Genomic DNA, 16,188 nt, shown 5'->3' with positions numbered 1-16,188 from the left:
TTGACAAACTTGTACAGATGTATGGTGGAGAGTATATTGACTGGTTGCATCACAGCCTGGTATGAAAACATCAATGGTCTTGAACAGAAAATCCTACAAAAGGTAGTGGATACAGCCCAGCCCATCATGGGTAAAACCCTCCCCACTATTGAGCATATTCACATGAAGCATTGTCACAGGAACCAGCATCCATCACCAGAGACCATCTCTTCTCACTGCCATCAGGAAGGTGGTACAGGAGCTTCAGGAGACTCACCACCAGGTTAAGGAAGTTATTACCAGTCAACCAGGCTCTTGAATCAAAAGGGATAGTTTCAGTCACTCCATCATCAAAATATTCCCACAACCTATGGTTTCACTTTCAAGGACTCTTCATCTTATGTTCTCAATATTTATTACTGATTTATTATCATTATTTTCTTCTTATCGTATTCACAGTTTGTTGCCTTGTGCACACTGGTTGAATGCCCATGTTGCTGTGGTCTTTCATTGATTCTATTATCGATTTATTGAGTATACCCGCAAGAAAGTGAACCTCAGGGTTATATATTGTGATATAAATATACTTTGATAACAAATCTACATTGAACTTTAATTTTAAATGAACTTGGTCAATATTTTTTCAGCTTCTCATTCACTCTAGTTCTCGCTTTCCATCATTATTCAGTGGTATTCCGTGTATTCTTCTGTGAACAAATCTCAAACCATAAAATAATTTCTTGGGTCAAGGGCACAATAAACTGGTATTTCTTATTTTTCTTTTTACCAATCTTTCCCTTTTTACATACATTAAAAAGCTTTTGCGATTTATCTGTGTTTTTCTTTTAATTACTTTCATCTTCTTTCTTTCCTTTATCTATTGTTGGTACACCTTTTGATGACTTTTCAAATCTTTTTATTGTTCTTTTCAGCAATATTACACAATCTTTCCAATTAAAAATTTTAAGTACTGTACCTCAAAAACTACCATCCGATCAACACTGCCTGGTGCATTGTGGTGTCTTAAAGGAATATTTACGAACTAGATAAAATTTTTTAAATGTTAGACACTTTTTAACTGTTATATATTTTAATATAGTTTGGCAATCTACCATTGCCAGCTCACATCTTATAACTTCAGCTTTGTTTCCCATCTCTTGGTCTGAACTCCACTCCACCCAATTTAGACATCTGCACTTTCAACTTTGCCAGAACTAAATGTATAATCACATCATTCTGCATGCAATGATAGATGTTAGAAAGCATCTATCTGCCCTCTTTGCTGAAGAAATGTTGGAAACATTCACAAAGTCAGGCTGTGTTTAAGCAAAGACAGGTAATATTTCAGCTGAGTACCCTTTATTAGAAATGGAAAAGCGAAAACTAATTTTCAACTTCAAAAGATGGCGGGAAAGGACTACAGAAAACAATCGAAATATCTGTGATACATGAGGAAATCTGCAGATGCTGGAATTTCAAGCAACACACATAAAAGTTGCTGGTGAACGCAGCAGGCCAGGCAGCATCTCTAGGAAGAGGTACAGTCGACGTTTCAGGCCGAGACCCTTCGTCAGGACTAACTGAAAGAAGAGATAGTAAGAGATTTGAAAGTGGGAGGGGGAGGGGGAGATCCGAAATGATAGGAGAAGACAGGAGGGATATGAGAGGATCATGGGACAGGAGGCCAAGGGAGAAAGAAACGGGGGAGGGGGGGAAAAGCCCAAAGGATGGGCAAGGGATATAGTGAGAGAGGCAGAGGGAGAAAAAGGAGAGAGATAAAAAGAATGTGTGTATATATATATATAAATAACGGATGGGGTACGATGGGGAGGGCTAATGAACATTGACTTCTCAAACTTCTGCTAATGCCCCACCTCCCCCTCGTGCCCCAAATGTTATTTATTTATATATACACACACATTCTTTTTCTCTCTCTCCTTTTTCTCCCTCTGTCCCTCTCACTATACCTCTTGCCCACCCTCTGGGCTTTTTCTCTCCCCCACCTTTTCTTTCTCCCTGGGCCTCCTGTCCCATGATCCTATCATATCCCCTTTGCCAATCACCTGTCCAGCTCTTGGCTCCATCCCTCCCCCTCCTGTCTTCTCCTATCATTTCGGATCTCTCCCTCCCCCTCCTACTTTCAAATCTCTTACTAACTCTTCCTTCAGTTAGTCCTGACGAAGGGTCTCGGCCTGAAACGTCGACTGTACCTCTTCCTAGAGATGCTGCCTGGCCTGCTGCGTTCACCTGCAACTTTGAGGTGTGTTGCTAAAATTGCAATCCACTTCCTTACTATAGACTCAAATTGCAGGTTAACCTTCAGAACCCTCTGCAAGGATCCCCAAGTTTCTTTGTACCCGATTTCAGAATTTGCTCCCCATTTAGAAAATAACACGCTTTTTTCTTTTAAAGCGCATAATCATACACTATATTCCATCTGCCACATTCTCCTTATCAATCCAAGTCCTTCTACAGACTCCCTGCTCCTCCACCCTCCACTTATATTTGTATCGTCTGCAAACTTCGCCACAAAGTCATCAATTGTGTCATTCAGATCATTAACATATAACATGAAAAGAAGTGATCCCAGCACCAACTCCTCCAAATCAGCATTAATCACTGGCAGCCAACAGAGGAAGGCTTCCTGTATTCCCACATTTTGCATCCTGCCAGTCAGCCACTTTTCTATCCATCCAGCATCTTTCCTGCAATACCATGGGCTCTTAAATTCTTTCACAGCCTTGTCAAAGGCCTTTTGCAAATCTTGATTTTCCATTTACTCTTCCCATGATGTACCCTCAACTCACTTGAAAAACATTATGGATGGAAATATGCAGGAAACCTCTACCATTTGACAGCACAGTTTGACTCAAGAGAGATCAGCCACATCACTTGCTCAGTACACTATATAACACTGTACATGTTCTCACCTTAGGAACCTCTTTTTTTGCAATACTGAGCCACACCTTGCGTCGCCGTGCATTCAACTGCTCCAGATTAAGGTGCTTTTTCTTTGAACCTGGAGGAGGAGCGTCATGGGAGAATTTGGCAAATATTTTCATCTCTGCCCTCCGTGGGGATTCTTCAGAAGAATGCTCCTCCTCACGCTTCCTCTTCTTCTTCACTTTCTTTAGTTTAGCTGAAAAAAAATTATATTCAACTTTTACCTCCTCAGGTACATCATGAATTTCACACCATCTGTACACCTATGTACAGTATTGTCCATATCCACCCCATTCACTCAATAAATACTCCAACCCCACACCTCACAAAACACACTACAACGAGAGCAATGTTGGTTGAAATCACCTTCTTTGTGTAATATGAGCCCCAGGCTATGGCATATCAAAGCAATGCAACCTCGTAAGATGAAACAAGCTTCTCAACAAAAGCTTACTTCATGTTTACTATCATTTTTTTAAAATTATGTTCAACTAGTGCTCAGAAAAATATTTCTTTTGTCCTGTTTGACTTCAAAGATGACCACTGCCCCAGCAGACTAACAGACCCAGGGCTCTGGCCAACAGGCCTTGACTTCCGGTTCGCTGATGGCAGGACCTGAAACACCAGGCCTCAAACTCTGGACTCCCTGATCCACGAAACTAGGGGGTCACTGGACCTCATTTCTCCTGCCCAGACAGAACCTGCTGACAACTTGATGAACATGGGGATGTTTGGGGGGGGGGAGAGAGGAGGAAGGGTGTGGGGGGGGAGGAAGGGTGTGGGGGGGGAGGAAGGGTGTGGGGGGAAGGAGGAAGGGTGTGGGGGGAAGAAGGAAGGGTGTGGGGGGAAGAAGGAAGGGTGTGGGGGGAAGAAGGAAGGGTGTGGGGGGAAGAAGGAAGGGTGTGGGGGGGCACCAGGCTCACCCAACGCTGGTCTGCCGATCTGACATACGGCCAAAAATCTCCATCCACTGATGTTCCACATCAGCGTCACTGGCCTTCAAATGTGGAGTGGAGATGCAAGACTCCGCCTGTCCTTTAATTCATCCATTCTTCCTAAACTCTAACCTGACCCCTAAACTTCCCTCTCTATCCCCAAAACCATTCCCATAAGCCCAAAAAAGTACTGAGCTGCAACCTCAAAGGAGGTTGCAGCTCTGTGCCATCTTGAAACTTACATCAAACACCACCAAAGTAGTAATTAATAGAATATTTCTGCTTTCAAAGAGCAGTTATTTATTCCACGGGAAACTACAATGGGATGAAACAAAATAAATAGCAACCATGATCTTTATGGCAGACTGATGCAACTCACCCTTGATCTTTTTCTCTTCTTTTTTCTTCTTCCTGCTAGGACCTAGGACATGGCGTTGCTGCTCATAAAAATGGTCATGCATGGATAGCAGTCCAGTGCTGTAGTATTGGTACTGCTGGAGCTGGAGACCATAAACAATTAATGCAATTCTTCAGAACATCAAATCTATTCAGCATCAGATTATCGTACACATTACAGACCTATGACAACAAATTAACATCCCAGCACAATTACAAAACAAAATGGGATGAGTGCAGGGAAGGATTTTAAACCGTTCCTACAGTAGCTGCAAATCAGTAAATTTGAAGGACCAGCAATGGTGTAGAATAGGGCAAACAATTACACAAGACCAGGAAAGATCAGCATGTTTTGAATAATCTGGTTTATTAGCGTAGGGCAACATTGAAATAATTGTACCTAGGCTTTAGAGACACAGATGAGGATTTCACATAACAGGCAGAGGTAAATGCTGCTACAGAAATAAGGTCTACAATAAAGAGAACCTGGGATTAGATAAACCATTTCAGATGACAAGCAATTTCTTTCAACATAAAAACTATTTTGTTGGCAGACCTACAGAAGGTAATGATTCCAGATTTCCCCAAGTTTAACTGGGGATAAAGTGAATTATTGAAAACAGATGTCAAAGGCAAAGGAAGAATCGAGGGTAAATGGGTGAGGAGCTGAACCAGATATCGCAGTGTTCACATGTAATCAAATGTAACATGAGACAATATATAGCCAGTAAGATGATGGCTGCCCTTTACTTCCGTCACTCTGCATTGAGACCACATCCCATGATTGCCTCCATATCTAAATGTCCATCATTCCCTGTCTTTGCCCAGCAAACAAACCTTTGATAAAGAATACAGGGGATACAACCTACTTCAACCAAATCTATTTATCAATCGCCATACTTCTGGGATCCAACCATCTATGGTTCAAAAAAAATTAACAACCATATTCAGCTGCACTGATATCCATCAGCCTCAAATATCCCCTTTCATTTTACCAGCATCTTATGTACATTATTTACTATACCGCCAATCACAGATTAATATAGAAAAGTAAGCCATTGGGCAATCCTTTAAGAGCTACGCCCATAAACTCTTTACACATCCTTTCGGATTTTTTCTCCTTCATGTATTTATCTAATTTTCTTTCAAAGACTGATGGAAGAACTGGGTAGACCAACAGCATTTGTGGAAGCAAAGGGACAGATGACACTGAGTCAAAACACTGCATCAAGACTTACTGAGGGGGGAAGATGGCCAGTCTGTACAAGTTAAAGAGAATAGCAAGATGGAGAACAGTAGATGATAGGTAGAACAAGATTTTCTTGGCATGGGGTGGCTGGGAAACACAGGGCAGATGTAACCAAGTGGGGAGGGTGGGAGCAGTTTTGAGAGAGGTGGGTGGGTGATCGATAGAACCACAAAGAACAAAATTACTCAGATGGAGCCAAGTGGAAGTAAATGGTCGAGAGAAGCTGTGAGGAGACAGGCAGAACTAGAAAAGGGAGGAATGATTGGCAGGTACCTCCCCCCTCATCAATCTGGTTCCACCATTGACCCTCCAGCCTCTGTCTCATTCCCCTGCCCCCCCCCACCTTTTAATTCTACATGCTGGCCATCTTTTCCCTACATTAAGCTTCGATGCAGATCATAATTCTGATTTCTTCCAATAGTTTAGTTTCTGCTCCAGATTCTAGCTTCTGCAGTCCTTCTGACACCATTACAGGTGCTCTATTCCAAATCCAAAACAGTTGTTTACACAGTTGCTCCACATTGGTGCTTGTGCCCAAAAGTCTTTGTAATCTGGTTCTCAGCTTCTCTGCTGTTGCAAGACACAGGATTACTTTTAAGAACTCTGCCCACAGTTTATAATATTAAACATCATCACATCTTTTTGCCTCAATTGAGAAAATCCAACTTGTATTCTGCAGCTTATAACAAGGAGAAATCCCACATCCTCAAAAATTGCTCTTCTGTACTGCTAAAACTTTTACACCCTTCTGAGCACTCTGTCTGCTTAAATGTGCATCTGCTGTGGCAAAAAACTGCATTTTATTTGATTTAGCATAACTTATTGGCAATTTATCTATTTACAAGTATCAAGATGGCTAACGTAGATATGTGGTTCTCAGCACAAAACATTACAATTACCAGTAAGTAGATCCCCTGCAATAGGTATGAAGAGATAAACAAATGGGGAAATGCCAACACAGTCAACAAACCAAAATTTAAGTCACAAAACATATCCTAAGCTCTTTCTTCAACAAAAGGAACATCATGGTGACTCCTCTCTTCCTATCAGATAACTCTCCCAATGAATTGCTTCCATCAATTCCCAATTATCACTGCTTTGTTGTGCAAACCCCACATCCAAGTGACACAACTTGGTTAACGGCCAGGATCATAGTGATTTAATAACAAATCATACTTCAATCATTTTCTCCATTCACCAACCGTGATGACCATTAGTGATCCCCAATATATCAAAGTAACAACGGTCCCAACCACCCCACAAAGAGCAACAGATCTAAGTGGTACATGTTAGAAATTTTTACCTCTCTGATGCTGTGCACCCTGCTCTGGTGCAATTTTCTGTACTTATGCAGACGTAACATATCATGCAACTCTTCTTTGCTGAGGGTGAATTCCCCCTCAGTATCATCAACATCAGTGTTCGAGTCTGATGTCTCATTACTCAAGAGAATGTTCTATAGAAAGGAGAAATAAATGAAAATAAATCTGACTTAGTAGGCTAACCCACAAAGTAACTTACATGAAGCGAATACAAGTAACATCAAAGAGCAAGAACCCTGGACTTACACCAAAGAACATGATACCAGGATTAAAATGTCTAATGATATTGACTCTTAATGTGCACAACATTCTAAATCATATGTTCCATGCTACTCAGTCACTCTGCTTCAATCATCAACTGCTGTATTTTGTCACACCAAAACCTCTGCAAGGAAAATCAGTTTCCCAACTCTGTTTAATCTCTTGTAATAACATATGCTTATCCCAAATCCATCAATTACTGGATGCATGATGCTTCCTGCTACTGTCCCATCTCTTTAAAGATGTACAAAATCACTATGCAACTTGTATACTACAAAAGCAGCTTTCAGTCCCATTTCATATTTGCATCTCCCATGTTTTGCGAAAATGCCTATATAATCTCAAAGTCAAAGAACATGGAAACAGGCCCTTTGGTCCAATTCATCCATGCTGACCAAAATCCCTGTCTGCACTTATCTCTTTGCCCCATATCACTCTGAACATTTCCTTGCTATGTACCTATCCAAATGCTTGTTTTAAAGCACTATGACTGTACCTAGCAGCTCACTCTATCTACCCTTCAGTAGGTGAAAATCTTGCCCTTAATTTCTCATTTAAATAACATTCCTCTCACTTCAAACTTGTGCTTTCTCATTTTAGACTCAACTACCTTTGGGGAAAAAAGACCAATTTTTCTATGCCCCTTCTATAACAATTCTCTATGCACTTCATAATTTTATAAATCTTCCCAAGATCACCCCTCAGCCTACTGCACTCCCAGCCTATAAAATCTCTAACTGACGCCCTCCATTGTAGCCAACATTGTGGTCAAGTACAGTTCTCTCCCTAGTAGGATTCCTTACACACTGCTTTAAAAACTTATCCTGGGTACGTAGAACAATTTCATTCATCCAGGCCTCTTATACAAAGGCAAACCAGTCAGTATTGACATTAAACTCACTCATTACTACAACCCCATTGTTTTTAGATCCTCCTGCCATTTGTCTACATGTTGTTCTTCCAAATCTCACCAACTAGTTGGAGGCCTATGGCATAATCCCATCAAAGTGATCATTCTTTTCTTCTTTCTAAACTCTACTCATGTTACTTCCTTTGCTCAGCTCTCCAGAATATCCACAGTACTGCTGTAACGCAGTACATCACCATTTCCTCTCTGGAAATATATGTCACACCTGAACATGCCACATCCAGCAATACTGAGCTGCCATTCCTGCCCTTTCATTAATCCTCTTTCATCATCCTTGTGCACAGTCCATGCATATCAATGGTAACCAGCTCTGTTCCTCTGTTAGTATTTATAGCTTCTCAACCATTTGGCCATTTATCCAGGCGTGATCTGTTCAAAGCTCAGTTCAGAGCTCAACAGAACCAATGGTACACAAAAATAACTGGTTTATAAACTATCATATGTATTTATATGTAATATGTTTTTTTTTTTATTATTGTCTTCTTAATCTTATTGTGTTTTTTGTGCTGCATCAGATCCAGAGTAACTATCATTTTGTTCTTTACTCTTGGGTAAATGATATTAAACAATCTTGATTAGTTGAGTGTGTGCCTGAAATCAAGAAATGGAGTTAAGGTTGAACTGTCTGGTTTCAGCCTCTCTGATGCTCAGTTGGCTGAGAATTCAAATAATATTTATTTATTCTTAAAAGAATTATCATTGATAGTGAAGCTAATCTATTAACTTTTTATGAGTTTCGGAATGTTCTAAAGGTGACCCACCAGAACATATGACAACTTCAGAAATTTCATTGCAACAGAAATAAATCCAAAAGCCATTTTCATCATTCAGTAACTATTATGATCCACTTTTCCATTAATCTGACTTCTGTAAGCCACCTTGGGCAGAAGCAATGGAAATGCTGTGCAGCATCAGCCTTCAGTACAAGGAAATAAAGCCACACAGTTTTTTTGTGTACATAAATATCTGGTATATGTTTTCTGTTTGGTTAAGAAATCTGTATTTAATGCAATAGAAAACACAAATCACCTTTGTGAAGAAAACACTAAGCCACTTCATATATCAGAAATCAAGTTCATTTAACATCTGGTCAAAGGCCAACATTATGTATTCCCTCAAAAGTGAGATGGAGCCTCCAGCACCACAGAATGCCCATCACTTACAAGGAAGTAGACAAATCAAGTGGCCTGAAGTTGTTCTGTTTGGGTCCTGGTTGAAACAGGAGAGCAGACACAAGGCAGCACAAGCAAAGTAAATACAATACAAAACTGGCCAAAGAATCAATTAGAAATTTGTGCATGCTCTATCCAATAACATCCAACATAAATAAGGATCAGTGCATCAAAGGGTAGGAGAGGGAGTAAGAGCATCTATTGTTCCTGCCTGTGAATGGCACCTCTGTTGGACAGTTCAGGGTGAGCATGTCAAAATGCAGTTTATGTTCAGCTATGCAGTCCACCACAGCTAATCTGCAAATGCTGAGCTATCATACAGAATGATAACGTGTGTACCTGCCTCACAGCTCCTGCTACCTTTAAATATCTGTGATATGCACTCCAAGGTGCCTCTGAGTTTCCCCCCCCTTCAGAAAAGGAGAAAAACATAAACAATATACCCATAAAATGTCAATGGTGACAAATCTGCTATTTTGTAGCATGTGCCGACATTCAATCTGATAATCAAACTTAATACTGTAGAAAGCTAGAAAAATATTAAACAGTGTAAAATTAAAAAGGAAGTTAAAAAAGGCATGCAAAACTACGTAGTATTAAAGATAATGCAAATTTTTCTTTATAAACACAATAACTAAGGAGTTGTAGTGCTCACAACAGACGAAAAGAGGGTGAACCTTCAGAAGGCATCAGGCCCCGATGCTGTACTTGGCACAGTACTGAAAACTGGTACTGACTAACTGGCTGCGGTATTCAAGGATATCTTCAACCTCTCACTGCTGCAGTCAGAAGTTCCCATCTGCTTCAAAAGGACATTATACTGGTACCCAAGAGGAGCAGGGTGATCTGCCTCAATGACGATCGCCCAGTAGCACTCACATCCACTGTTAAGTGCTTGAAGAGGTTGGTTACAGATAGAATCGACTCCTGCCAGACTAAGGACCTGGATCCACAGCAATTTGTCTACCACCATTAACAAATACAAATAGCAGATACAAATTCACTGGCTCTCCATTCTGCATTGGTGCACCTGGACAACAGTGCTTAACACCCTCAACCCCTCAGTACTAATCAACAAGCTTCAAAACCTTGGCCTCTGTACCTCCCTCTGCATCTGGATCCTAAACTTCCTTATCAGGAGTCCAGTCAGTAAGGATCTGTAATAAAATCTTCTCCTCATTGACAATCACAGTTCACTGTTCCCTCTAAGCAGCAAGGGTATACGGCCTTGCAGTAAGTGAAGTGCTCCCACACACCTAGCCCACAGCTGGAATTTTCTTGTTAATATTATTTTAATATAATTTGTGTTGCCTCAAAAATATCACAGCAACACTGATTTTAAATTTGATGTTTCTGAGAAAGTTAAGACTGGTTCAATTAAGACACCCACTGATACGTTGAACTACGTGCTTAGAAACAAAAACTTTGAAGAATTGTCAATTCTTGTTGCCATCATTCAAACATTACAAAGAAGAGAAAATCTGCAGATGCTGGAAATCCAAGCAACACACACAAAATGCTGGAGGAACTCAGCAAGCCAGGCAGCATCTATCAAAAAAAGTACAGTCGACGTTTCAGGCCGAATGGTAAATGCTGCCTGGCCTGCTGAGTTCCTCCAGCATTTTGTGTGTGTTGCTCGTTCGAACATTTCAAGCTTCCAGTGCCAAATGCAAACATGGATTCAGTCTTATGAAATCAATCAAATGTAAATCCAGAAACAGACAGAAGTGAAACATTTGGATGATCTAATGAGGAATGAAGAAATACTCAAATGGCAAAATAGTACAACTGTGGCTAACAAGGGAAGTTAAAGCTAATGTAAAAAGCAAGGAGAGGGCATACAACAAAGTAAAAATTAGTGGGAAGACAGAGGGTTGGGAAGCTTTTAAAACCTGACCAGAAAGCAACTGAAAGAATCATTAGGATGGAAAAGATGAAATATGAAAACAAGCTAGCAAAAATATTAATGTGGATAGTAAAAGCTTTTTCAAGTATGTAAAAAAAGAGACGAGTGTGGATATCGGACCTCTAGAAAATGAGGCTAGAGAAATAATAACAGGGGACAAGGAGATGGCAGATGAACTAAATGTGTATTTTGCACCAGTCTTCACTCTGGAAAACACCTGCAGTGTGCTAGATATTGAAGGGTACAGGGAAAGAGGTATGAGTACAGTTACTATTACAAGGGAGAAGGTGCTCAAAAAGTTGAAAGACATAAGGGAATACAAGTCACCCGGGCCAGATAAACTGAACCCTAGGGTTCTAAAAGAGGTAATGGTAGAGATTGTGGAGGTATTAGCAATGATCTTTCAAAAATCATTGGACATGAGTGCTACTGGGCATGGTGCCAGAGGACTTGAAAATTGCAAATGTCACTCCACTCTTTAAGAAAGGATGAAGACAACAGAAAGGAAATTATAGACCAGTTAGCCTGATCTCTGTAGTTGGGAAGATGTGGGAGTCAATTGTTAAGGATGAGGTTTTGGAGTACTTGGTGACACAAGACAAGATAGGACAAAGTCAGCATGGCTTCCTTAAGGGAAAATATTGCTTGACGAACCTGTTGGAATTCTTTGAGGAGACTACAAATAAAGGGGATGCAGTGGATGTTGTATATTTGGACTTTCAAAAGGTCTTTGACAAGGTGCCACACATGAAGCTGCTTACTAAGTTATGAGCTCATGGCATTACAGGACAGTTCCCGGCATGGTTAGAGCATCGGCTGATTGGTTGGAGGAAGCAAGTAGGCATAAAAGGATCTTATTCTGGTTGGCTGCCAGTGACTAGGTGTGTTCCGCAGTGGTCTGTATTAATGTTTATGATGTTTATCAATGATTTAGATGATGGAATAGATGGCTTTGTTTCCAAGTTTGCAGCTGGTATGAAGATTGGTAGAGGAACAGCTAGTGTTGAGGAAACAGGTAGGCTGCAGAAGGACTTGGACAAATGAGGACAATGAACTATTTTCTAGACGGGGAGAAAATACAAAAATCTGAGATGTAAAAAGACTTGGGAGTCCTTGTACAGACCACCCTAAAAGTTAACTTGCAGGTAGAGTCAGTGGTGAGGAATGTAAATGCAATTTTAGCATTCATTTCAAGAGTTCTAGAATACAAGAGCAGGGATTTGATCCTGAGGCTTTACTAGGCACTGGTGAAGCCTCACCTTGAGTATTGTGAACAATTTTGGTCTCATCAAAGAAAAGATGTGCTGCATTGGAGAGGGTTCAGAGGAGGTTCACAAGGATGATTCCGGGAATGAAAGGATTATCTTACAATGAATGCTTAACGGCTCTAGGTCTGTACTCACTGGAATTTAAAAGGATGAGGGGGATCTCATTGAAACCTTTCAAATGTTGAAAGGACTAGACAGAGTAAATGTGGAAAGAGTGTTTCCCATGGTGGTAGAGTCTAGGGCAAAAGAGTACAGCCGCAGGATAGAAGGGCGTTCATTTAAAACACAGATGTGGAGTAATATCTTTAACCAGAGGGTGGTGAATTTGTGGAATTTATTACCACAAGTATCTGAGTGGCCAGGTCATTGTGTATACTGAAGGCAGAGCTTGATTGGCTCTTGATTGGACACGGCATCAAAGGTCACGGGGAGAAGGCCAGGAAGCAGGGCTGAGGAGGGGAGAAAAGGATCAGCCATGATTGAATGGTAGAGTAGACTCAATGGGCCATATGGCCTAATTCTGCTTCTATGTCTTAAGATCTTAAAATTCAGAAGTATCTTTCATCTCCATGCAAAATTAATCTAGACAGTGGATTTGTAAAGTTTATGAAACGTAAAAAATGTTATTGTTGTACTATATTTTATCATACCCTTTAATAAATGAAAAAGTATGAGAGTTTTCAACTTTCATTCTAAACATTCCAAGTATGCATCTTACAAAAGAAATTAAAATGCCACACAGCTGTAAAAAAAAATTATAGAGGGAACGTTGACACAGGTGCATCTCTAGGATGCGTGCTTAGCCTATCGCTCCACTCTTTAAACTCATGCTTGTACGGCTAAGAGCAGCTCAAGCACCATCTATAAATTTCACCAATAACACTTCTGATGGCAGAATTGCAGATGGCAACAGGCAACAGGAATGAGATGGATCAGCTGGATGAGTGGTGTTGAGGCAATAATCTTGCACTCTATGTCAGTAAGACCAAGGAATTGACTGTGGAATTCAGGAAGGGTAAGTTGAGAGCACATGAACCAGTTCTCATTGAGAGGTCAGTGATGGAAAGGGTGAGCAGCTTCAAGTCCCGGCTGTGCTAATCTATCCTGGGCCCAACACATTGATGCAATCATGAAAAAGGCATGCCAGTGACTTCACTTGATTAAGAGTTTGAGGCAATTTGGTGTGTCACCAAAGACTTGCAAATTTCTTTTGATGTACCATGGGGAGCAATGACTGGTTACATCACAGCTGGAAATAGAGCCTCCAATACAAGATCAGAAGCTGCTGCAGAGGGTTGTAACTCAGCCAGTTCCATCATAGGCACAACCCTCCCTACAACTGACCATCTTAATGAGGTGGCACCTCAAAAAGGCTGCATTCATCATTAAAGACCTTCACTCATCTGGGACATTCTCTGTCACTGCCATCAGCTAGGTGGTACAGGAAAGAGGATCAACACACAACATTAAGAACAGCTTCCTCCTCTTTGCGAACAGTCCATAAATACAACCTAATCATTCACTTTATGCACCACTTGTTTTTTTAAATTTAGTAATTTGTTTGTTGTGACCTACTGCTGCCACAAAACAACAAGCATCATGACACATATTAGCAGTATTACCAAATACCTGACCTCCAGGCTAAACAAGAACCATATCCAACATTTGCAAGACTACAGATTGAGAACTACAAACAAGTCAGGTCTCCACTTTATTGGAAAGATACTCACATGTAGCAAAGCAATTTTTAGTCTACTAAAACGCAGTCGTTATAACTTATAACTACTAAAACTGTCAATGGCCAATACCAACAGAGCAAGATACAATACTCATCTATGGAAGGTTACCAAGTAGGGTTGAAATGGTTGTGGTATAAATGACGAACAGAACAATTCTCTGATGTTCCAATAGCTCCACTGAGCTTCAAACTGTTACAAAACATCATGTTGGATCTCATTTAAAATCACTTAACTGTAATTTACTTCCTCTGCAGTGCACTGGGAGTCAGTCTGGATTTTTCATTCATCTCTTTAGTTGCGCTTGTTAACACGGCATTTGACTGAAAAAAGGTAACGTTCTACCACAAAAAAAACAGCTGCCTCTTGCTTACAAACAGTACAGTAATATATTATCACATTTCAACTGACGTTAGCATTCCAAGGCTAACAGTTATAGCAATACAATTTAATTAGACTCTTTACATCGACTTCTCTCTCCAGATTGTACCCCCAACCCCAAAATGATTTCTGTTCACATGGCTAGAGTATAAATTATTAACTCATCAATAATAATTGAACAATGGGTGCATTCCAAACTACTCATATTCTGGACATTCAGTAACAGCACATTTTCAGAGAAATCAGAGAAGAATCAAACTGCAGATTCAATTACTTCCTCACCTTCAGCCATTTTCTGCTTTTCTTCAATTTGCTGAAATTGTATACGTTTCCCTTCTCAACTTTAAGTTCTGCTGAACACAAAACATAATTGTGTCAGTAACTAAAATTCCACAGAAGTGCTCCAGAAATAGATGGAACACGGATAATGTTTTTAAATGGATTTAAATGGATCCTTCTTAGACAATCTCTTAGAATCAAGGATAATATATTTCTTGAAGGGTAGATATCTCTGTGCCTAAAGTCTTAACATTAAATGCTAACGCACACTAGTTTCAGTTTTGACAGGACAAGGCCTTGGTCCAATGCCAAGGAAGGCCAAAGTAATTGGAAACTTGGCTCTTCAGAACACAAGTGGACATACATGCACATTTACACAAACTTTCACAAAACCCCACGATCTTGCATGTATCTTCTTCAACATCCAACTCCTATCCTGTTCTCTCCCCGCTTCAGGTCCTCCCACTTTCCATTCATCACTTCCTTCCCTCTCAATTACCTAATGCTTCCCCAAGCCAACCTCCCAAACTGTCAGAGGTTGATTCAAAAAGCAAATCCACCCCCCCAGCGGCCTCTACCCACATGCTTCAAAACAGCTATCCTTTATTGCCTATCACAATTTAGCCCATATATTACACCAGCAGCCACGATATCCAAAGTCTGAGCCCTTTTTAAACAGTCATTTTCATAAAATTTTCTTTTTCCTCCCTTTGCAGCAACCTACCCAACCCCACAACTAACATAAAACTTTGGAAAATCTTCAGCATTATGCAAAATAAAACAAACTCTTACAAGCAAACATACAGGAAGAGCCTTCTGGCAATATGCTCAATGAATGTATATCCCTGGGCTGAAAGCACTTATTTAACAATGGTATAATGAAGTATATAGGGCTTCAGGACTGGACATGTTCTTCTGTTGGCAGCATCTGCAATGCTGATGTGATGCTACTAGCAAGAGAACAATGGAAGCAGCAGGTATTAAGTACAAAGTATTTCAACTCAACTTTACTCTGCATTTCCAATGCACAAATTTATTTCCTATGACCAAGTTTCCATAAAATGCTTCTTTACCACCTTTCTATCTAGATAGTTCATTCTAGTGTATAAAAATAAAAGCCATTTAACTCTCAACTCTCTGCCAATTATAAGCTGGAATTAATCAAATATCCAGGTTAGCTCAGGTTGACAATACAGAGAAAAATTACACAATGGCTTTATTGGATGTGTACAAAGTGGTTATTTTATTTGCTGCTCCACTGAGATGCAACCCAGGACACCTTTACTCGTTTCATCAGATAGTGTGGGAACTAAAACACATCTACATTTGGTCCAGTGTCTTTTCTTGCTTGAAGTTATGAGCATTTTGGCTTGTCCAGACTCGAAATTTTAAAAAAAGAGAACCTACATAAAAATAATTCAACTACAATATAA

The 16,188-nt window shown here is 40.2% G+C and overlaps 1 protein-coding gene across 3 annotated transcripts in view; it reads right to left on the bottom strand.

Annotated features, from left to right (window-relative positions):
• The window catches only part of ino80 (INO80 complex ATPase subunit), a 254,901-nt gene that overhangs the window by 173,903 nt on the left and 64,810 nt on the right, over window positions 1-16,188 (bottom strand). For 2 of the 3 annotated variants that reach the window (XM_063053383.1, XM_063053403.1), the window contains exons 4-7: window positions 14,759-14,829; window positions 6,806-6,958; window positions 4,237-4,357; window positions 2,910-3,118 (exon numbers count right to left, since the gene is read on the bottom strand). In XM_063053383.1, the coding sequence (XP_062909453.1) occupies window positions 2,910-3,118; window positions 4,237-4,357; window positions 6,806-6,958; window positions 14,759-14,829 (554 nt within the window). The remainder of the gene's footprint in view (window positions 1-2,909; window positions 3,119-4,236; window positions 4,358-6,805; window positions 6,959-14,758; window positions 14,830-16,188) is intronic. The other variant, XM_063053393.1, reaches the window with a different exon arrangement.

The sequence above is a fragment of the Mobula hypostoma genome, chromosome 1, assembly GCF_963921235.1.
Source record: "Mobula hypostoma chromosome 1, sMobHyp1.1, whole genome shotgun sequence".
Taxonomy (NCBI): Eukaryota; Metazoa; Chordata; class Chondrichthyes; order Myliobatiformes; family Myliobatidae; genus Mobula; species Mobula hypostoma.
This window is presented reverse-complemented; position numbering and strand designations above follow the sequence as displayed.